A 25,075-nucleotide genomic window follows, 5' to 3' on the forward strand; every position below is an offset into this window, starting at 1 on the left:
CCCTACTTCCCCAGACATTGTGGAGTATAATCAAAACAACGGTGGCATGTAATTTACTCAGAAGCATTTCATTATTTAGATGGCTGTGGAATGACCAAATCCAACTGGTATGCAGGTGCTGATCTGGTAGTTTGGAAGCAGATGCAGTTTTATAATGCAGGTTTCAGTTCATATACGGGAATGACTTAAAACAGCTATATTTTTTTCCTAGCAAGCCATAAATGAGTCCTTGGTTTGCAGTTGTATTCAATTATTTTAAACCTATTTACAATGTATTCTATTGTAAAGCCATGACCTTTGATCTCCAGAATGGTTGCATGTCTTTTGTGGGAAGCAGGAAGTCTTGGGGCAAGTGACACTTGCAGTGCAGTTTATTTTACTTAGACTTTGATTCGCTCCCCTCCCCCCTGTTTCTAGAACTGAAGACAAATTTCTGTTTCTATTGGATTATAAACAGGTTCTGGATAGCTTCAGCTGCTGCATAGTGCAGTGATATTTTAATTTGCTGGGTAGACATGTTTACTGTGTACTGTGTAGTTTATGAGTGTTACCATAAATGAGGTAATCTTGCATCTTGGTTTCCATGTGTGAAACATTACATGAGCTAATGCAGCTGCGCCACTGCTTGCTGGGTATTAGTAGACTTTATTTGGACATAAAGTTTATACTGAACTACTTTAAATATTTGTTCTAAAACTGGTAGTGCTGCTTTTTTGATGTGTTTTACATGACACTGACAAATGCCAAGTTTCACAAAGCAATATAAGAATGTACATTCTGCTCTGTGCCCCATTGTTCTCAAAAGTGAAAATTCCAGAGTGAAATAATATTAATGACAAATTTTTTAATTTATGTTCAGTTAGTGTTTCAGGGACTGGTTTATATTAAATATACAGAGGAACAGTAGCTTCCTAGCATACTGTAGCAGTCCTAAAAACACACACATTCTCTCCAAAGTCTGCATTTGGAATCTGAAGTGACACATGTGGGTTGTGAGAAAAGAGAAAGTTGATTTCTGCTCTGTGTTTGAAGGAACATGTAAAGATTTTTCCATAGTTTAGTTTTGCCTACCAATATCCTTGAATCATCATGTTTTATAAAAGTCTATGTTTCTAGCATCTAGGGCTGTAGTCTTCTTATTTAATTAAAAATATTGCACATTTTCAGTTTATGTAGCTAGTTAGGAAGGTGTAATACACAGTAAGCTATAAAATATGTCAGTGTATTTTGCTAACTCTAGTATTAACACTTGCATGTAATTTCTTGGGCTGAACTTAATTTATGTTCTTCTTGATAAGTCAGAATAAGGGACATCTGTGAAGCACATTTAGAAAGACACTAAAATTATTTTATATTATTAAGTACTTATTTTTGAGTACTAAAGAAACAGGTATATATATTTTCATAAGGCACATTAAAATGGCTTCGTCCTGCTGAGGATGTGTTCTGAAGATCTTCCACACTACCTCAAGCTTTTCTCAGAATAGAATTGGAAATTTTTGTGACATGAAAGTTCATTTTAAAGCACTTAGCTGGAGAATGTAACCAGTTGCTTCTTTCCTCGCTATGTGTATCCTTTGCTTCTTACTCTTCATCCCTTATCCATAACTTCAGCTTCTCCCAGATATTCCTTGTGACACTGAAGCTGAAGCAGCTCCACCAGTGAACTGGCTGGTGTGCCTATGCTGCCTCACCAGATCCAATGACATGGATGTTATGGATATTTTTTAACTTGTGTTATGAATATAATTAATATTCTTGTTTGTGTGCAAATTATACTTGAGTTTCTTACAGTAACTTTGCTCCTTGTATGTATTACTCATTGTGAAATGTTTAATCAGAGGAACCCAGCATCATAGTCAGAAACAACATTACTGTATGACGTGGTTTTGATTTCATTTTGCCAAAACTAGGAATTGTCTAAAGGACAAGTCTTTGGGATTTAGGTATTTAAAAAGTACAAGAAGTACAAGACTGCTATACAATTGAAATTAATGAAGGCCTTTATAAAGAAGAAATAAGTTTTTGAAATCTTACTATTGTTAATATTTGCATTGAATACCCCTGTGTGTCTGTAAATTAACGTAAGGCTCAATGTAAACCTAGTTGATTGTTTTCATATTTCTATAAATTATGTGCTTTTTAGCAGCTGTATTAAACAGCTTGTTTCCCTTCAGTGGAACAGCAGCCATAAGGCCTTTGAAAATACGAAAATATTCGTTAGTCACTCAATATAATGTGAACCCCCCACTGTTTTATGTAGAAGGATCTCTGGGTTATATACTGAATTTAGTCTACAATCCGTTTTTACTTATGGTTTCCAGTAAACTTTTTCTTTAAGATTTTTGCATTTTTAATCTCCAGGCTTTCTCATTTTAAATTTTGCCATAGTTTGTGTTTTTCTTTAAGCTGTTACCCTTGAAATTGTTAGCTTGCTGAAGTTTAAGCTTTTGTAATTCATCAGTTTCCTAATTAAACTGTTTTCTAATTCTATGCATAGATGGTTGAAAATCTGAACTCTCAAGTCTCAAATTTACGTAGGCAATTAAAAATTACATTGTATTTTGAGGCCCAAAATTTTTGGTAATGATTTTTACCTCTTAACTCTTGCATAACTGGAAAGAATGAATTGTGGCTTTCAGGGGCTGGCAGTGTAGCCCCTCTCCTTCCTCTTTGTTTTCTTGTGCAAACTTTCTGGAGGTGGGAAGGTCTTTCTTCTTTTCCTTCCTCTTCCCCAGTCCTGACATTGTAGGTGCCAGTCAGACAGGATTTGTGCCTGGCAGGCACTACCAGGTTCTGCTGAATTTCCATGGGTAGGCAACCTCCATTGATTTCTGTTCCTGGTAGTTTTGAATCTTCTCTCCATTTGAAGGTTTTTCACTGAGTGCTTGAGCATTGCCCACACAAGTTTTATGCAGGACTAACTATAATGTTATTGTCTAGTGGCAATGAAATGTCTTGGAAACAAACGCTGAAACACAAAGCAGCTGATGAAATTTCTGTCCATAAATGAGTCACAAGCTTTTCAGAAATCTCTTTCCTACAAATACCTTTATTTTTCCTTTTGTGCATAGAGTATGATACTGAATTTCTCACACTTATTCATGGCCCAGGACCAATAAGATAATTGTAATACTTAAAAATTAACAAGATGATTTTAAAAAACTTTTGCATTTTAGTATTTTTAGTCCTCCGATGTCCAGAAAAAATATTTTGCCAATATCTGAACTTTCAGCAAAAAACAGATATAATTATGTCAAATATGAAGCCATGCCATTTTAATTGTCACCATGTCATAATAGTACTATTTCCCAAACGCCCTTTCATTTTGCAGGTAAAAGGTTTTTGTCTTCTTCTACCTCTCTATTTGTGTGCACACACTAAGCTGGACATTTTTCTTGTGAGTTTTTAGTATTGCCAATAATCATACACTAAGAATTTCATTTGGGCTCACAACAATAGGGCTTTTCATAGGTAATTTGAAGGATAAATCAGTAATTATGCATTTAATTGGCTAATAAATCATAGCACATTTCCCTTATTTTCTGTAGTGCTATGATAAATCTTTATAATGTGGCCTGGTGTATTTTTGTAAAGAAGAAAACTATAGGGCTTGTTTAGTGTGTGTACAGTGCAGAAGTGTCATAAATATGTAAGGCCCTCTAAGATGTTTACTGTGTTACATGAGAAGTCCCTGTGATTACCTGCTTAGGGATTTTATGAATGTACATTTTAAAGGATGGATTGAAGTTTTAGATTTCACCACTATATCATATATATATTTAGTATGTAAATAGCAGGAGGGGAGCTTGCTCAAGCTAAAGCAAGTTTACAAAAAATGCTGCAGCAGAACTTTTTGAAATCCTGGCATTTGTGATTCTGATTGTTATAGTAGCAATTCTCAGACTTTTACAGTTTTGTTAATTTTAAGAATTGTATTTTTTTTTTAATGGTGAATGGGGATTTATTCAAACACTTTAAAATCTAAGAGAGGTTTTAGGTAGCAGAATCTCTGCATGTCATTTCCATCAACACTGCAGGTTATGATATTTCATTTTTATATGAACAAAGGTGTGGGATCATTTTGTATGTTTGTTCTCATTTACAGTATGAATTTTTACAAAAATATTTAATGAATGAAATAACATCAACATTGCCACAATTAAAGGATGAACCAGGTTAGGTACAAAAGAATGAAATGCAGTCTAAGTCACTTCTTGCCTGAGAAAAGCACTGGCCATTTTATGTTTGTCTTCATGAAAGGAAACTGGAGAGGATTAACAAATGTTACAATAAAATTTTTTCCAAACATAACTGATTTACAAGAATTTAAGGCATGAATGACCTTGAATTATATGCCTACCAAATTCTGTCATCTCAGTGGCAGATGAGAGAATTTGGTGACATAAAGTCACCAAAAGACTTTGTTCTAAAAGTTTTCTGAGTAAGATGGAATTTTTATGTGTGTGTATTTCCATGTCAGCTGATCTCTGGAACAGTCTCAGTATTGTTCTATTAGAAGTTTATTCTAAGAAACAAGGAATAGGTTTTTTTTAAACTAAAACTTTACAGTAATTATTTAATAAAACAATTTACAACACTTTTTAGGTGATTATAATATATATATATATAGTCACTTTCTAGATGGAGTGACTATATATATAATATATATAATATATATTATATTATATACTATATAAATATAATAATTTCTATTATTTAAATATAAATAGCAAAATTTGTATTACTACAGAACAATGTTTCCAATAAGATTTTAGTATGTGTGCATGCAAGCTAAGTAGCAGTAGGACATACTATATTATTACATCCCTTAAAAACAAAAAAATCCACCTGCATGGGGTGGCTGCATAAAAGTTTATTATTTTGATGTTTGTTTGTTTAATTATAAAATGTCCACTTTGATTTACTTATCTGCTGGGGAAAAATAAGGGTATTTAGTGAATTGAGAACACCGTAAGATGAAGAATTAATAAATGGCTTCTAGCATTACATTAACAAACAATTGGAATATTCTGATTTATTCAGCCTACAGCTCTCAGGCGTCCTCTGTGCAGCTCCCCAAATTAAATACAGCAAAAATGCAAGGGGACCAGGCAGAGAAGTTCATTTTACTTTGGTTTTGTAGCAAGCAAGCACACCCTGCCTAATCTTAGTGTGGCAAGAATTCTTGCCAGCTTGTCACATAATGAACGTTTTTCAAATGTGGCTATTTGCAATTATCCCAGTTATTTCATACTTTTATACCAATAATGAAATAGAGAATAAGGTCTTTCCAAAGAGCTCAAGCTTTATTTTTTTTATTTCTCACAGTTTTCTTCATAATTTTGTTCAAACCCATGGTAGTTTGAACAAACCAAGGCGGATATGGAACAGAAACTGGAATTGAAACCCAAACATTTGATTAAACAAAATGGTAGCTTCCAGAATTGTCTTTCACAAAGGTGTAAGGGAAGACAATTTCCCCACATTCACTTATCACATACATCATTATGGAAATGTGCTACCTGGCTTCAGTAATTTATGAGTGTGGGGCAAAAAAGAGATTTCTATTCAGAAACAGAGCCCACTGCAGCCATACTCCTCCTAATGAACAGTTTGATGAATAACTCTTTATCCATTTGCCCACTATACCAGTCCTGAAATTGTCCCATCGCCACCAATTTATTTTCTATGGGCATCATATTCTATTGTGTTGTATTCTGTTACAGTGCAATGAAAGAGAAGTGTGGAGAGGGTGGGAGTCAATCATTAAGATACGGGTTTTAAGCAAAGATTGTGTCTGTTCTTTGATTGACAAGACTACATTAACATTTATACATCGTGTATGTCTACATTTGGATTGTATTTCTGGTTCCTTTTCTTCACTTGTGAGTTAGTTCTTGGCAAAGCAGAATATACAAAATAACTATAAACCTCACTGCAAAGATGGATCTCTCAGAGAGAAGAGGGAGAGAGGAGAAAATGATTTAATGCAATAATGATTTTAGCTATACACAGGCATCCCTTTTTTGTCTGGATTTGTTAAATTACCTGACGTCTCCATGTGTAATTTAAACAAAATTTTGTTCTCTAGTCGTTCTTCCTTTAGAGCTATCTTCTCAAGGAGAAGGATGATGAATGGAAACATAAACAGAGCATGAGAATGTGAACTAGTTCCCAAACATTTCAGTGGTTTTTATAAACAACTGGTCATTGTTACCTTTTGCTGGATTACAGTTTCCTTCAGAACAACAGTGCTCTTCAGCTGCATTACAAAGTTGATCTAAATGTTTTTGCATAGTTGCTTAAAGGCTTTAATGTTTAAATAATGGTTAAATAATTAGACATTGTTTAAACAATTAGCTTTTAAGGCTAGCAATAAGATCACATTTTATACACATACTACCAAAAAATGATAATGAAACTGCATTTAAAAGATATGAACTGACCTTAGACTGAGCAATCCTAGTTCACAGACATTTGTTTCGATTTTAAAATTTGATTTTTAACATGCTTGTTTTCATTTGGAACATAACTGGTCATTCCTGGCATTCTCCTGGTCTGGCCTTTGAACACAGGCATGGGCAGCAGTGAGTTTTTCACCTTCTGAATTCCATTTTCGGCATTCCTGGTGTGTTGTGTGCCCTCTTGTCTGTGATAGGAAGTGCCAGCTTGCATCTCGCTGGTCTACACAGGCACAAAATGTTGTCTGAGGCTTGAACTGAGCGCCTTGGAGGGGCAGGATTAACATGACAGCATTGTTAGTTGTCCCCTAAGACACTGTGGCAGATGTTGATTTATATTTCAAAAGAATGAAAATAACAGCAATTGACACAAGTTAAGGCAATGCACAGTATTTTAACTTCTAAACAGTGCCATGTTTTGGGTCTGCTATTTCTGCTTCAGCTATGATTTGTTTGCCTTTCTAAAATAACACAGAATTGCATTTGTAATCTTCTCAAATGGCATTCACAGAGTGACTAAATTAAGAATTTTTTAGATGTATAACAGTTTAATACAGTAGCAGAAAGTCTAAGGATAAAAAAAGTTAAATACATTTTGTCTATTTTATAGAAGCATTTTAGAAATCGTGTTTTACGGGTGCACTATGTTTTCATTTTAGATACTGTACAGCTTTAACGACTTTCTAATTTATACAATTTTTGTTCCATTGTCAAAACATTTAATTATATCATGTCTTGAAGGTGTAAAGCTGTCAAATAAATCAGAGGCTCAGTATAAACATTTGGTGAATTGCTTTTGCTACCATACTGTAGTTGTTTCTGGGCAGTTAGTGGAACTTTTTTAAAGCATTTACTCAGCAGGTACAGGACAGCACTGGCACAATGAATTGCTGATTGCTTGTAAAACAGCAGGCAGTAATGCCCTCTCTCTTTGGAACTCCGCTTTGTAAATTCCAGTGGCAAGATCGCATGGCACAGAGAGCCAGCGCACAGCAAATGTGTTTCCTGCCTAAGGGCTGCTGGAGATTGCCAATTCTATTTGCTCAGAAAAAAAATAAATAAATAAAAAGAAAAGATAAGAAAAAGAAAAAGAAAAGAGATATGTGTAATTGCTGTTTTTCACATTGCAAAAAATAAAGTTCCCACCACTAGAGGGAAGGGAATGTGTTCAGGCTTTATAAAATTTGGCAACTTGGGCACGGAAAATGGAAAGGTTGCTTTTTTTTTGATGAAGGCCTTAATAGCTGTATTTAAATAAAATTGAATTTTCAAAATAAACCAAAAAAACCCACCCCCAAAATAAACCACAAAAAAAAAAAAAAAATCAGACCAACAGCTTGCAGGTGCTTTTAAAATGTTTAACCTCCCTCTGAAAAGATTCGACCCTTCTCTTTTTTGGCCAATATTTTGTCGCGGTGTCAGTACAAACTGCAGGCTGCCCAGAGCCGGGTTTGGATGAAGTAAATTAGGTTCTACTTTGAAGCTTTTCTTCTCTGCGCCTTTGAGAGTGAATGGGGAGGCCCTGGGCCGAGAGCTGCTTTTCATTAGTGCCCCGCGTACCTACTTGAAAGGCAGAGCTCTCCCAGCGCACACAAACACGGCGCTGAAGCAAAGCTCCCCGTGCCGCACGGCTCCTCGTCTCCCTTTCCAGTCAGGTGCTTCCCAATCAGAGTTAATTACTGCGGCCATTTATTCCAGGCACCCCGCTCCGTGGCGGGGTGGCCCTGTTTGAAGCGGGCCAGGTTTGAAAGCCGCCGCGGGCTCCCCGGGAGCGCCTCATTAGAGCCCGGGCTGCCCGCCCACCGGCCCAGCGCATCCCCGCACCCCTTAACCCCTCCCTGGCCGGCAGCGGGGCTCGGAGCCTCGGCCGCGGCGCTGGGCACGGGCCCGGAGCCCCGGGGCCCGCAGCGGCAGCAGCGCTTCGCCGGCGGCTCCGCCCGAGCGCCGAGGGGAGGCAGCCCCAGCTGCCCCGCCCGCCAGCTCGCCGCGTTTCCACACGCTGCAAAAAAGGGGTTTTCTGCTGTTTGGCACGGACCTGGGGTAGTGCAAATAAAGGGTAGGATTGAACATGCAGAGCTGGTTTGCCATGTGCTCTGCAGGGCTAAGCTGAGGTGATGGAGGCTGGTACCTTGGCCCTGGGGTGCCAGAAGCTGGAAGAGGTGCCTGGGGTGGTGGAGGTTGGAGGCTGTACCTGCGGTGGCACTGAGGTGACAGAGGCTGCAGGAGGTACCTGCGGTGGCACTGAGGTGACAGAGGCTGCAGGAGGTACCTGCGGTGGCATTGAGGTGACAGAGGCTGGAGGAGGTACCTGCGGTGGCACTGAGGTGACAGAGGCTGCAGGAGGTACCTGCAGCAGCAAGCACGCTGTGGTGTGAAGCTGGTGGTACTGTATGGCTATGGGCTCCTTTCACTTCTCTGGGTGAAGTCACCGTTTCACACAATGCTCTGAGTTGCAAGGGACCCACAAGGATCACTGAGCCCAAGTCTTGAGTAAATGGCCAACAGGGCCAGTAGAGCTCTGGTGAAAGAAGGACCTGATGGTGTCCTTGTGCTTAGCATCCTCTGGGTAAGAATTATGCCATTGCAAGCCACAATTATGGCACTGCATGCCATTCCACAGGCTTACTAGAGTGCTATTTGATTAAAACCTTGTCATTTGGTTGTTGGTGCCTTAAAACATGGCATAATATTGTGCTGCATTTTTTGTTTTGTTTTGTATTTTTTAGGCCTTTTTTCTTCTGTCCTGGGAAGCGACATCATAGACAGTTGCTTGTTTTCTCTCAAAGAACAAGAGCTGCCCTAATTCAGTTTCTGAATTAAATGGTTATTTGAAAGATGGGAGTTAAATATAATTTCACTACAGTATATTTTTACTTTATTTCTAAATGTTAGAGTTTTTTTAGCACATCTGTGAAGAAAAAGTTATGTTTTAATATAAGGGGAAATTCTAGAATTTTCAACTATCTTATTTAGCTCATAACGGGAGAATATGCAGTTAATAAAAACGTTAATAACTGACCAGATGCTTTTTCAGCATTCAGCCTCTGAATGTTCATAATATTCATCTCCTGTGCCCTTCCCACTAGCATGGTTCATGGCAGAGTAATATAAAGGTTATGAAAAGTTTGCTCTCAGCTGGCTGCAGACTGTCTGTTGCACTTGGAGGTGTTTATGCCTTGGTTTCCTGAGCATGCTCAATATACTCAATATATCACTTGTCTTTCTGCTCTTTCTGTGTACAGCTGTCTATGGAAATTTGAGGCTGGTTAGGTGAAAGAAGGGAATAAAATCTAGAAAAAAATATTTACAAGAAAGCATTATGAATAAAGCGTTTTCAAACTTAACATCATGAAATGAGAATAAAAAAAATCAGAAATTTTATGTTTTCTTAGGATGGATATTTTAAGAAGTAATTTGTAAATACAGTTATTTTTCAGTTTGATTTCTTTCAAGCATTGAACTTCAGTCCTAAGAGGTCTTTGTTCTGTTATAAATTCCAGTGCTAGCCAGCCTTCTCCCAGGGACCATGAGACAACCCAGTGGATCTACTGGGAGAGGGAATGACGCAGTCAGGATTGGGGCAGGGTCTTCCTTAGGCAGGGAACTGGGAGCCCTTGCCCTAGGGTATTTGGTAGGTGAGCCACCCTGAGCACCAGTTTGTCTGGATCCAGACTTTCCCAATAGCTGGGATAGCTTGCTATGCAAGTGTGCCAGAACAAGATGTTAAATGGGAACCTGCTGTGTTTGAGCAAGTTTGCAATGAGCCAAATAGTATAGTCCACAAATCTGCTTATTTTTCCTTAAATGCTGGATGTCCTTGCTGTACAAATTCTTCCTTTCTCTGTCGTTCTCAAAGTCAAATGATGATTCTCCTTTGTCATTCCAATTAAGTGCCAGCTTCAAGGAGTCTGATGTACTTGCCAAACACACCTTGTAGTGTCATCCTAAACAGCCCCTCAGAATGGCTTTATAAGAGATCAGGGTTTCACTGTTCATAGTCATCTCAAGCAAGCAAATCCTCTTCTTAACTGAGCACTTCAGCCCCAAAAGTTACACGTTTGTCCCATGTGATGATACAGTGCTGTTTTCTATTTTTGTAGCAGTCTGATTTATTCAGATTGGTACCCTAATTGCCTTTGTAAATCTTGTCCTCTGTTCCCCAAAAGCTTTAGAATAGTTCTATTCTGTGAATTAGCAGACAAGTCAACTTACAAGATTGAAATTACTTTTCTGCCTGACTTGCATCTAAACTGTGTTTTAAATTTTAAATTCCTTGACCTTTTGTCATACCATTTCCTAATCTTAAACAACTTTCTCTGGAGCGTTTTTTCCCCCCACCACTGGCTTCAAAGACAAATTAGATTAGTCTCTACCACTCCTCTAAGATGTTTGCTTGTGCTGTTTGCAGTGATTTGAAGACCATGTGTTTGCAACCATTTCTGTCTCCTCTTACATGCATACTAATAGTTGTTGATCATTACAGCTCTTGTGAATTGGGTATACAACTGACACATCAAAGCACAGCATAAATGCTGCAAGCTGTTGAAACAGAGTGCAAAAATAAAGCAACAGTTCACTTTTAGGGCTTACAGAGTAAGTGTTAGGAAGGAAGAAATGTACAAGCAGTTGAAATGTAAAATGCATGAAAAAAATCACTAGTTTCTCACAGTTTGAAGTGTGTTGTGCTATCATTAACCAAACAATATGCTTGGGCTTAAACTTTGAGGATTCAGTGGGGTGGCAGCCTAAATACTTATTTGAAAACCATTTCAAGTGTGGCTTGGTCTGTGTTCATGCAAATATTTTCTTGCGTTTTAGTGATGCAAGCTGAATTAATGTTTTTGATGCTTTCTAGAACTTCACAACCTTCACTGCAGTCACTGAGTTTGTATGTTGCATTAGGATTATGTAACCTGTATGTTCAGTAAATGTAAGCAAGCTAAAATCAAAATCCCACTGCTAAGAGTACTCTAGTACTTTCCTGAATTTCTGAATTAGGTCTGTTTGAAGCTTCAGTGTTTAAAAAGCTCATACAGCCTCAAAGGCAAGTAAATAGTGCACGGTTTGAAGTTTTGTGGTGTGTATTTTGCACCTCTCTCTTACAGGGAAAGAATCTGTAACACAAAAAGCTCAATGACTGTTTACCACCCTTTCAGAAGTGTGGAGTCCTCTGACCTTTCAGTTTGTCTTTGCTAACACTTGACATTCAGACTCTGATCACAAGGCTCAAGGAGGTGTCACACAGAAGTCCCTTGGCTAGAAGGAAGGCAAGTGAGCTAAAGCATTGGAAGCAATGTCCCTGCCTTAGACTTCTGAGGGGAAAAACAAGTTGTTGTGGCAGAGTAGGATGCTGAGACAACCAGTCCACAGCACTGCTCTGCAAAATAGAGTCCTATCTGGTGGGATTTTGGTGGTTGGGGTTTGGAGGTTTTTTTAAAACACAAAACTTCATTTGAACTAATTTGGCTGAGCCAACTGTCAGCTGTGTGGTTAACAGCCTGTGCTTGCATGGGTAATAGGTTCCAGATCCAGGCTGTCAGTCTTCATGCAAACAAGTGCTAGAGGAACTGGGAGAGGAATTGCTGAATTTCAGGGAGGAGGGAACTTCCTGCCTCCTTTTGGTACCGTGTGTGAGAATTTCAGAGTTTTCATTCCTTGTCTTGGCCTCAGGATGTTGATGACTTTTCTGTGGGAGAGAATCCTTTTAACAGCATAGCAGATGTTTTAAATGTGGACGGTAAATTCAGGGATGTGGTGGGGGGAAAGTGGAAATGGTCAATAACTCAGCAATACCTACTGGTGTTATCAATAATTGCTTGTAGCCAACTTTGTAGTAAAAAATGGTTATGGACTAGCCAGTCACAGTTAGATGTTCTGTGTGTCTTTGGGGAAGGGCAGATGCCAGCCACACACAGCAGTATTATCAGAGTTATGAATAACAATGGCCATTTGTGTGATTTCACAACTGCAATTAATTATGGATTTTATAAATTATTTTTCATGTTGGGGAATGTAATAAAAACCTCCTGATCATTTTTTGTTCATACCAATTCTGTGCCTTTTCTACCTCTTGGTCTGAAGGAACCAGACAGTTGGGACAGAACCATTCTTGGGATGCCTTTTGGAAAGCATCTGTTTACTGATAGAGCCAGTGGGCTGAGACAGGTTTTGCCCACTCTGTTTTTTCAGTAGGGAAGTTAGCATTGTAACAACCATGAATTTGTGAATAACTGAGGTAAGGCAACACCTAAGGTAGATGTCTAAACTTTGAGACTTAGGAATAAAATATATAATTTGTTCTGTTCATAAACTGTTCATGGAAGATTGCAGGAGTTCTGCCTTAAAATATTATCTCAAATTTGCAGGTTATCAAGGATATGCCGAGAAATATTTTAAAAGTGATCACTGCCCTTGATGGAAAGAGTAACTACAAATGCTCCAATGCAGTTTTTTCATATTCTCTAAAATCTTTTATTCCTGGCATCTAATAATAGATATTTCAGTTGAGAATAAAGCTGAATTTCAAAGGAAATGCAGTTTTCATTTTATAAAATGTGTAGCAGCTGTCTGACTTTCCATTTAAACTACAAAATTACTATTGTAGACTCAGTATAGAAATGACCAAAAGATAAAAAAGCGCTTAAGATTTTTTGGCTAAACATGTTACTCTTATTTTGGTAATAATGACATCAATTCAGATAGGAGTTTGAATCATTACATTGCAAAATATTTTTCTTTGTTTATGTGCTGCTCATGCAGAATATACCTTTCCACAAAATTTCCACAATATTATGCAAATTTCCTTTTTTGTTAATATTTACTAGCTTAATGTTAAATACAGAGAAGAAGGAACAGAGGAAGGGAAGTTAGTCTTCCTTAAATCTCCTGTGTCTGAGCTTCTCAAATTGCTGATATCCTTTTTTCTACAAGATCAGTTGTCTTTAGTAAAGCAACTGAGTTAAATGTTTTATTAGGACTGTATTTTCCAGAGTACTTTATCCTGGTATCGATAACCAAATAGAGAAATAAAGTAAAATGCCCACTTTTGTTACAACAGTAATTAAGAATTGGCAGTGCATTTCTTGAACACAGGCACACACAAAGGAAAAATGAAATAGTTATTTTGATTTTTTTCTGTAAGTAATGCTCAATTTCTTAAGTATTTCATGCTTAAAACAATTTGTAAAATACAGTAAGCAAAACTAAATGCATTTGCTTGAAATAGTTACTTACCAAGTAAAAAATCACCAATCATGTAAATGGTTTTGTTGTCCCTTTCATCCATTTGAAATTTGTGTTACCTCATGTAGAACATGGAGTTAGTTTCCTACTTAATACGTTTGCTGTCTTCTTACTTTCTGATATCATCAAGGCAGGCCTGAATCTTTGTAATAACTTTATATGCATCACTTAATGTTTGCTGTCCTCTTCCTTTCTGATATCATCAAGGCAGGCCTGAATTCTGTATCTTTGTAATAACTTTATATGCATCTTTATTCTCAGATGTGTGTACCCCTGTGAACAGCGTCACCGGTGAAAGAGCATTTCATAATTTACTTTTTATATCCAAGTGGTTGCTGAAAAACCTCTAAAGATAAAGCCAGCACTTGTAGAGTTAATATGTTATTAGGAGGACAGGAAATCTGGCAACTATTGCAGAAACTAGACCTAATGGTGCACACAAACAATTTGTCAGTCTTGGTAAATGTGAATAGCTTCCCGCAAAGTGGCTGCATTCGCTTTGTTTGAACAGCCTAAACTTTTCCTTTTCGAACTTTAAATCTTAGAAGTGAAATGTGATCCCCATATTGAATCAAAATAATTTAATTCAAAACATATTATGATTGGAACAAGGCTGATGTGAAAAGAAACTCTAGAATAAAAAAAGAAAAAAGTTGAAAGGACTTTCTATCATATATTTAGCAGGAAAATTTGAAACAGTTCTAATTAGGCTGAAAAAACCAGCCTTCTTCATTGTAACTTACAAAGGTCATATATCAATGTTAAGGCAGCATTACTAACTTGTGTCTGAAAGCCTGAACATGCAAACATCATTCCAGTTGTTTAGTTTTGGTGGGTTTGGGATTTTGTTTTGAATGCATGTGCACACACGTATTTTCAAGCCAAGCCAGAACACGTATTAAAGTCCTTACCTGCTGCTGCAGTTATGTGGGTTTTTTGTCGTGTTCAAGAAGAGTATTTTTCACCTGAAAGTCGTGGTTTTGCTAAAAAATGTGTGAAATCCTAATTCATGCTTTTCTGTTCATACATAAATATTTTTCAAGTGGAACATAAAAGAGACTCCATTTTAAGCATTTCAGAGGAAATTCTTCCAGAGGGGAATTAAAATGTTTAGTCCATTAAAGGTAACAGGCAATTATTTTTACTTGAGATTTATTTCTTACTTGATGGTGAAGTGTATTCCTGAGTTTGTTGGTTTGGTTGTTTGGATATATTTTTTTTTTCCAACTGAATAAACAGGAAAGATTATTTGTGTAGAAGCAGTTTTGGTTTCTCAACAAAGTTTCTCCTTTCATGTTAACATTTCATAAACCGCATTTTGTATGGGTTGGACACTTTCTCTGTCATTCAAATAAGAGTCGCGTGCATGTTTTATGCTGTGCTTCAAAATTACTTTCCTTTAATCAGCATAGAAATAAGGCAAGTAAGTCTGTAATTTATTTCTGAATAGCTTGACTATGAATATATATCTGTGTTAATGAAAAAAAATGCAGTTAAACCTTTAATCTAATTTCAGTGTTAGAACATCCCAAACTCAACCACAATATATATTCATTTTTAATAGACATCACTTCATATGCTGTATATCACTGCATAAAATCTAAAGCAGGAATGAAAGTAGAGGGCAAAAGCCACAGTAGTCACTTCAAAAATACAAATCTTGATTACAAAGGTATAATATTGTTTGGGAAAATATATAGTGATAAATATTTAGAGACTCTATACTGGACAAAGTAAAAAATCATTCCCAGCCTGCTAGTTTTATGTTCTTTATTGTTCCATCCTTATTCTACCAAATCATGTGTATTAGTATTAGACTCATGTTAGTCTTTGGTTGCCAGCAGTAAAATATTCTCTGTTCAATTCTTCCAGAGAACAGGACAAAAAAAGATGCTCATAAAATAGTGAGTTGTTCACAATGAAATAGTTTTGGTTGCACGTATTTAGTGACATCAGATTGTGCATTCAAAAAGTATTTATGAATAAACTAAATTTTCCTATTTAGATCAAAGTGTCTATTTGTTGATGTGTCTGAAGTGTTTCTACCTTGGGAATAGAGAAATGAAAGTTACTAATAGGTGTTTGTGTTTGACATCTGTATACTGTACTTTTTAGCATATCTCAAGTGTTTTAGTCTCTGCCTAATAGATCTCATTAAAGAAACAGATATCAGCCCCAAGACAGTTTGTCAGAGTTAATATGAGTCCCCTGTGGATAGAATTGACAATCTGTATGTGGCTTCACGTGACTGCCTTTCCATGGGCTTGTTTGATCCATTAACAATTGGGCATTAGTCCCTGATTCATTTTACAATAACTCTGTGGATTTGGGTATTGCTTTATTTGCTAAATATTTTCAGGGATTTCCTTGTTGTGCATATATCCCTCAGAGCACAGGGTGAGCAACGAGCTCACTCTGCCCTGGGGGTCTGCCAATTCCTTGGTTTGCTCCAGGAGCAGTATGGAAGGATGTTCATATCCCATGGCTGCGTGCTGGGTTTAACTGGAGCCTTAACAAGCACTGCCTGTCCTAGATGAAGTTGAGGCTGAAGTAATCCTAAATGCTGAACCATCAATAGGCTTGGCTTAGGTTTGCAAGAGGTAAATGCTAGCAGCAATGTTTAAAAACAACAAACAAGGCAAACACTCTTCTTTTTGTAACCAAATATTTCTGCAAATCACAATGTCTTCATTTCTCAGATGCTTTCTTAAGGAGGACCCATATTTAAATACACCAGTGCAAAGTGCATCACGCTGATCCAGCACATGGTGTTGTTTTCCTTGGAAGTCTGTTCTTTAGTCATTACACAAGCTGTTAATTGTTGTTCCCCCATTGATTATGTCATAGCATTAGCACTTGCCTCTAACCCAGAGCTTAACTGTGAACATGAAATACCAGGCAAGCTTATTTGGTCTTTGAATTTTTGTGCTGTTTGGTCTGTTCTTTGAGGTCCTGATGCTGACTGTAGCTGGTTTTCAGTTATCTATTTCACTTGAGATTTGGCAGCTAAGATTTTGAATGTCTTAATAAGGAAAAAAAAAATCTGCTTTTGAATCTGTAAAAATTTCAAATGCAAAATAACTTTAAATTTGAAAAATAAAAGGATCAGGATGGCTCCCAACCATTCCCTGAGAAGGCAAAGTGTTCTAGTTTTGCTTTTAAAGGGGAAAAAGGAAATCACATTTATACAAACATTAAGGAGCTTGCAGTGGTACTCCTTTAATTATTCAGGTCCAAATGCTTTGTGAGGGTAATATGAGTCATGGAAAATCTAGCTTTTGTAGAAAAGGAGAATATGAACAACTTCAACACATTCTGAATATTTACTTATGTACCTATAAAACAAATCTCAAGTTCCTAACATTTTTGTTTTCTTTGTGTTAAATAGTTATAATGATAACAGTAAGTATGTTCCAGGGTTAATTTGTTTTTTCTAGCAGGATAGCATGAAAATTAATTCTTATCATTGTAATTTGCTGAGCCCTGTAGAATTTTATGGCTGCACATTGAAGTATTATGGACACTCATGAGACTCCTGACTGGTTTTATCTTATTAAACAATTTTGAAATCATTAATTTTTAATTGGCCTGTTCATGGTTTTTTATAGTTTTAATTGTGTGTCTGTGTCTAAATATTGGGTGTTTTTTAAATTAAAAAGAAAAAAAAAGTCCCAGCTAAGCATATATGTTGCAATGTGTTGCTATATGATCATCCCAGCAGATATTCTACTGTGTGGTGATTCATTTTAAAGAATGCTTTCAGCAATTCAGTATCCTAATAAAAGTAATAATAAAAAAAGAATGATATGATGTTTAAGATATGTACAGGTCTTTTCTTGATTGAAAGTTCTAATTAAGTGAATCGAGGAAAATTAACTGAAATTAGCTGTCAGAAAGTCACATTTAAATGAATGATGATCTGGAGTGGCAGTAAACATTTAAATGATATAAATTGCCATTTAAGTGTATGGTTTAATGTTTGTCATGCATTAATATGACATGAGACTGCAGTGACAATCAAGCAGCTTGCTCTAATTTGAACATATTTAGGGCTTTTGTGTGGAGTGCACCACACAAATTAAGACAATTGCTGGTTTTATGTGTCAATTTAAATGTTGTTTTCAGGCATCGGTTAATGAAACAAACCCATCATTTTTGTGTGCAAATTGCAGAGTGATTTCCTTGGTTTCCCGATTAATTTCAACTTCCTCTGCTCAAAATTAGGAATTTCCTTTGCAAGGAAAATGCCATTCATTTTGCTAGATGAAGAGAATATCTGTTTTTTTATGTTTTTTCATTTGGTAATTCAAATCAGAAATACATTGAATCATCTGTATAAAATAGGAAAAAACAAATCCTGATAGTGATTTAATCTACATAAATTAACTCTTTAGATGGCAATGATTTTTAGGTTGCATTTTAATATAGTGATTTTTGGACGCTCTTGTCTTGGGGATTGGATTGTAACTGGTTAACATCTTCAGAAAAGCAGCTTAATCATTCAGCATAGCACTTCTGTATGGGTTTCTGTATAGGTTTATACACAAGAAATGCATGAATGTGGTGGCAGTTTGATGTTTCCATCCTGTTAAAAAATTCTTACCCTAGCATCCCTGGTTAGTTAGTCCTTTTCCCAAATTCTATCCATCTTCTCCCTGGCTGTCAGAATCAGATAATCCTGTTCAGCATGCAAATCACACAGGACAGCACGATTTCATTTTGAGAGTTCATAAAAACATAGCTTGTCTGTGTGTAAATCCACAAATACTTTCCACTTACTGCTTTTTTTGTTTTCTTTTTTTCCACTATTACAGTTTAAAAAGTGAGATCCCAGTAAGTGGGAAGTAGGATATGAGACTCTGGCATCTATCAGAAGGCCCACCTTTTTCTGGATAGATCGTCTAAAATACTGTTACCAATTCTGTATTTAGACTTGTTAAGATAATTTGGCATGCTATAAAACAAAAATGCTCCTGCTACTACCAAATGATGACTCTCTGGCACACTCAAGTTTGTGTTTTGTGTGTGTTTTTTTTTCACAGGCATTAGAAAGTGAGTTTGTCTCCTGCCAGCTTCACCAGTGGATTGATCTGATTTTTGGCTACAAACAGCAAGGGCCAGAGGCTGTTAGGTCCCTGAATGTATTCTACTATTTGACTTATGAAGGAGCTGTTAATTTGAGTTCAATAACGGATTCTGTACTGAGAGAGGTAAGTTTGTACTTTATAAATACAGAACAGGCTTTGTTAACCACTGCAGTGTTGAAACTGTAAAGACTCCACATTGTTCAAGGCTTCTGGTGAATGTTCCATTTCTTTGTGTTTTCTTGTGGTTTGGCCACAGGCCAGTCGAATGCAAGGTGCCTGAACCAGTTGTCACAGCATGCAGAATTAATAGAACAAGGATGCAAGTTGTTCTTAAACTTTGTGCGCCTGGATTTCAGCCCAAGCTGGATGCCAGTATAAAAATAAAAGTTCAAGGATTGCTTCAGTTGCTGAGTTCAGTCACTTTGTTCCCTGATACCAGATCTTAGTGGCAGTGAGCAACCTTGATTTGGCTTGTGCTTCTGAATTTACTTCTGCACTTTTTAACACTCTCTTTAAGTGCAGTCTTGCATATGTAGCAAACATCAGAGTTTTGTAGCCTCAGATACTTTAATTTGGTTTGCTATCAAATTAAGATAACCTGGCCTGTGTTTTTCAGATGCAAAAGAAAATATTTCAGCATTTCAAAGATCAGTAGCTTTATTCAGACTCAGCATCATTCAGAAAATCTATTTGCCAAAGTATCTCACAGAACATTGTGTGTTTGAAAGCTCCTCCTCCACCACCTAAACAGCTGTTTAAAAAAGGGATGGGTGGCATGATTAAAATAGATTTTTGATTGATTTTATGTCCTTTCTTCAGACACTGTATTGGTACCAAGTATAGCTGCAAGTATGTTAATTATAGAATAAATGTAAGTGGTACCTTGTTATAAAATATTTGGAGTCCATGAAAACAAAATAATATGAATCTTATCAACTGTTTTATTTAGAGATGACACAGGGACTGGCTTAATACCAAAGTGATGGCTCAATGTTGTCATTACATGACTTGCCATCAGTCTGCAAACTGCATCTTAGTACACTTAAATCTAAAATATGTTTGTTGCACATAAATACCCTTAATCAAGCTACAGAGAGGGATACTGGAACACGTGGCTTACAAGAAAAAATGTCATCTGGTTTTGGAAAAATTTTTGACCCAAGAGTCATCTAGTAGATGTTCACTGTGCCATGTTTTCAGTTCACTGGTAGTGAATTTGCTCACTCTACATTGGCAAGGAATTATTCTTACCTTTTAGGAGTATTTATTAGACTCTTGAAGTGATTGGTTAAAGTGTGAGCTGAAATGTAGGCTGAGTATTGTATGTAAATTGTTCTAAATTTTGTTATTAAATTAACCATCACTGAACCTTTATTTATTAAACTAATAATTGAAGTAACACTAGTGAAAATAGCAGTCTCCACACACAGTTTTTGTGTAGTTTAAATTTTTCTGGAACAGTTCTTTTATCGCATTTATTGTGATCTGTTTAATTTGTGTTATAGCCTGAAAAAATTTTTGTACCAGGTAAGTTACAAATATTTGGAAGTGTGGATCATCTCAGCAAGGCATTCACTTTGTTACAAAATATTTTGAATTTGTCACATTTTTTTATAGCACTTTGCTACAATGTTTCTTATTTTTGATTGTTCTGTGCTGTCTGAACTGACTAAAAAATGAAAACAGGAGAGGGAGAATTGTGGTGTTGTTGAGTTCACAATAGTGGAGTAGCTTAGCAGCAGCAGAATTTTGAAACACTGCTGATGGTGTCAAAAATACACAGTGATGAATGCAGGGAGCAGAATGAATGCTGTCTTGTAGCACTTCTGTTCCAAGTTGCTTGAAGGATTGGCCCAATGGAATATTTTTATTTAGGATTTTTTAGCATGCCACTAAAACAGTGAAAGGTCTCCTGTTTAGTTAGGTATCCCTAGCCATTTGCATGTGTTTTGTAAAGTGTATTTATTATTATGTAAATGTGTACATGTAATTTTAAATGACAGCTCTGATGCAATACTGATACTGCAGAAATTTAATGACTCTTATCATCAATGGTGACTTACTCTAGTTTTACTTATGGGTAGAGATGAAAGTAATGAAAAATCTGTTTGTGTGTATTTCTGTGTGCATAATCATTCTATATCCATGTGCTAAATGAATTTATCATGCACCTTTGACAGCCTCACCTTCTTCCTGCTTGCTAATCTGCCTCCCTGAGGACCTGTGCTAACATTCTGTGCTACCAAGCAGCTTCAATCAGCATTTATTTTTCTCCTGCAGTCAGCCTACCAAAAAATATCTCTTCTTTTCTCCACCAAATTCCTGGTTAGAGCTCAAATGAATTTCTGATGTGGACAGTTTACAGCATTTTTAGGCAGGCACAGCACCTCAGACTTAGTATCTTTTTATTAGGCAAGTATTAAACTGGATTTCTTGGTTTCAAAAATGATGAGTTTGACTTTTTCCTCTTGATACGATTCAGGTTTGGGTCTTCAAATCTTGACAATTTTAGCAGAAAAAGTATTTTTATTTGCAAACCTAAACCAAAGAGAAACTCCTGTATATTCTGAGAGCTGCAAGTTATTGAGGCTTTCAGGTATCATATGGAAACAATAGCAAGTGCTTAAACCTTGGCAATTTCCCCACACAGATAGTGCTGAGCCTGTACCACATCAGCAATGAGAGGCCTATGATGCATGTGTTTCTGAGGTATCTCCACAGATATAGACATGGCTATTGGTGACCTAACTCATCAAAGGGGCCACACACAGAACAATGGTGGAAGGCACTGAGGAGTGGAGGGGTGTAGGTTAATGCAGAATTTCCTTAGGTCTCCTAAATGGCTCCGACTGGCACCTTTATTTTTATAGGCAGTCAGGTTATATATATTACAAGAAGGAAGTACTCGTCTAGGAAGGAAAACTACTTGATTAAAACCATATTCCACCTTTCTTTTTTTTTTTTCCTAACTGAAAACGTAGAACTTTTACATCCTCTTATACTGCTGTGAACAATTTTTTCCTGCCATTCTTTCTGCCTATGGGAATAAAGGAAGTAAAGTATTTTGAAAGGATCTGACTGCCATAATAGAAAATTTTAAACTAAAATGCAAACCATGGGCCACATGCTACCTTTTGGCAGATAAACCCTGGGGAGTGCAAAGCTTGCATAATTCAAAGGCAAATCTCAGGGGGAGGGGAGTAGATCAAGAGAGAGGGGTTTGAGTCGCAGCCAGTGGGGGAAGGGAGCTGCAGCCAGGAGAAGCAAGGCAAGGGATCCGGTATCCCTGCTGGCATACTGGTGCACTGCCCATCCTGCAGAGACCATTCCTTCCTCCTCCTCTTCCCCTCCAAGCATTTTGGTAGAGCTATCATTGACTCTGCTTTCTGTGTGTCTTGCTGAAGGAGGTGGCAGCTGCAGAGGGAAGTTGCTGTTCAGTGGGCAAGCAGTAAATTTCCTGGAGAAAAACAGTGCATTTGCCAGCAGAGCTCTGCTGTGTCACTGCCTTCTGTTGACTTGCTCTTGAGCACCACGTTTTGATGTGTGGAACTCCCAATCACAAGATCTGCTGTGGAAGGGCTATTTTTTTGACTGGATGGAAGGGGCGAGGAGTCATTTAGCACAGACAAATGTCATGCAACTGTTCTGGAGAGAATTCTCAGCACCTTCTTATCACAAATTCTGCTCTTTTTTTGCCGTAGCTGTCCAAGAATGGAGTGAAAAAAGAAAGTAGAATTAGATCTAAGTCGCTCAGACAAGTGACTGATTAGGAGCTGAAGCACAATCCATACAAAATAATTTGTATCTAGGACTGATTGGTGGGTATTTCATCAGTGTTGGTAAGAAGAACAGAAATTCCTCTTCTCTCTGGCTTAGTGTAAGAAAGGATGACATGAATGTGGGCTGCCCTCAGTTACTGCTTAAAAGTCCATTTCTCCACTGATATCCCTATGTAGTTAGTGTAAACACTGGATAAAAGCAAAAAGAAGAAACAAAGTTAGTAGTAGGAAGATTAAATATTATTTGGAGACTGCATCCTTGATTTGTACAGGAAGTACAAATTGTATTTGTATATTAGATTTGTACTTCCTTACCCTTCACGAAGCATCCTGAATTTTATCCCATGCTTATCAAAAAGCCATATTTGAAAAAAAAAAAAACAAAACAAAACCATCTGATATGATCTTTGAAGTTGGCAATTAAGGAAAACTAATAATTTTTAAATTAGCGATAATATCTCTAAAAATATAAGTCCCATTAACTAATAACATTGAGTGACTTGCTTTTAGCCTTAGATGATTCTGTTGTTTTGTACTTCTTCCTCTGAAGAGAAGTGACTTTTTGTTACATGAGGGTGGTCTGTTTACCATTAGGAAGCAAGCTTTCTCCATGTTTTGACACCTTTCTTTCTATTGATGATATTTCATTTCCATATGAACTGAGGAGTTTCAAAAATTATGAAGAAGCAGATTCGACTTAGCATTTGGCTTGTTATTTGGATGTGCCACTTCTGATTACATGTATAAAAAAGATAATTATTTTTTTTTTTCAGTTTTAAGGCATATGGGGTAAATTATTTAATGGATAATAGCTTTTAAATGTTATTTAAGATTAATGTCTTTGGTTAAGTTTTATGCATCTTAGGTCTATCTCTTATGAGTTGTATTTTATTTTTAAATATTTACAGTTTGAAATACTTCTGTGCCCAAAAGAAGTTACAAGGATGTTTAGTTTACATGACCCCAGTTTCATGACAGCAGTAGCAGATCTGATATCTTATCCCAGAGAAAGCATTTTTGGCCTCTTCTTTAGGTCTGGTCATGGTGGGAGTTAATAGCATATTTCAGCTCTAACTTAGCTGGAGAACCCTGACAACAGTGAATCTTTCACAGAGTATAAACAGGATTTGTATTTATAACATAGTTAACATTTACTAAATAGTTGGGAAAATGATCAGTCTGGATTTGGCAGGTTGGGCAGCAGTCTTTGTTGTGATGAGTTTTAAAATGTAGGATAAAATGGTTATAAAATAACTGTCACAGAGCAGTAAATTTCCATGTGCTGTGTTCAGTAAGTAACAAATTCATGGAGACAACATTCAAGGTACTGTAGAAACCATCTTTGAATTGTCTCTGGCTGGAAGTGTGCTGCACAGATGGCATGTTTGGTGTTGTACAGCATGGGAAAAGCCAAATAAATGTTTAACTTTGGTCTCATTTTAATTGCAAATCTATATTAAAATGCCCTTGTATGGAACTGCAATTGAGAAGGCTCAATATTTAAAGGATTGTAGAGTGATTTAATGGCCAAGGAGATGTGGACTTGGCAATGCATCCAAGCCCATGCCTTGGTCTTTTTCTGGGGCAGTACCCATGTTAGGACTGTGTAACAGAGGCAGGGCCTCCTGGGAGGGCAGGTACTACTGCTCAATGAAATCAGCTAGTCTGGGCATCAGGACTCTCCCATGAAAGGATGCAGGATTTCCTTCTGGTGAAAGGAGTGTTAAATAACAGGAGCACCACTCTTGCCACCCGTTTGTATCAGTTACCTATTAATTCTCACATCTCTGCTCACACTGTGACCTGCTTGTGGTGTTGGAGTAAATGAGCAAAATGAGCATAAGCAAGTGCTTACTGTGATTATCTGGGAGGTGTGGCACTCCTTTGATTCCATTCAGCCTAGAGTTTGATGGGATGAATGGGGATTTATTGTGCTTTTTCTTAACTTACATATTTTCTAGAATACTTACAAACAGACATGAAAAATATTCAGCTGGGTTCTGATCCAGAAAAATATTTGACCTTTTTGTTCTCTTTTATTCTTCATTACAGGGTAGATTGTAGTTTTACCTGCTGATTCTCCTTTTCTATCCAGCAGGAAAAGGAGAGATATTTTAGAGTTAATTGAATTAGGACTGGGATGCTCCATGTATAAGGATTTAAAAAGCTGGCAGGAAGTAGTAAAGTTTTTTGGAAGGAGGTAACTCATGAGAATTAGTTCTTCAGCTCTGAGTGCTTTTTCCCCTCAGCCTTTGATTGAAATTCAAGGGGTAGAAATTTTCAGCACAGTCAGTTCTCTCACCAGTCAGTTCTCTCACCTCTTGCTTGACCTGTCTTGGGTCAAAGAGAGCTCTATAAGAGCCAGAGAGGTCTTGAGACCCCCTGGGCTCCTTACATTTTCATTTGTGCCTGGCTGGTCAGTCTTAGCTGACATATTTGTTGGCCAGCATTAAATAAGAAAGAGTAATAGAAAGGTAAATAAGGTATGGATAAAAGTGAGTTA

At 37.0% G+C, this 25,075-nt stretch overlaps 1 protein-coding gene across 4 annotated transcripts in view; it reads left to right on the forward strand.

Moving 5' to 3' along the window:
* LRBA (LPS responsive beige-like anchor protein) overlaps positions 1-25,075 on the forward strand; it is a 367,482-nt gene that overhangs the window by 294,729 nt on the left and 47,678 nt on the right. For all 4 annotated transcript variants that reach the window (XM_039698441.1, XM_039698442.1, XM_039698444.1 and 1 more), the window contains exon 48: positions 18,749-18,916. In XM_039698441.1, the coding sequence (XP_039554375.1) occupies positions 18,749-18,916 (168 nt within the window). The remainder of the gene's footprint in view (positions 1-18,748; positions 18,917-25,075) is intronic.

This window comes from Passer montanus, unplaced genomic scaffold, assembly GCF_014805655.1.
Source record: "Passer montanus isolate IOZ18808 unplaced genomic scaffold, ASM1480565v1 scaffold125, whole genome shotgun sequence".
Lineage (NCBI taxonomy): Eukaryota > Metazoa > Chordata > Aves > Passeriformes > Passeridae > Passer > Passer montanus.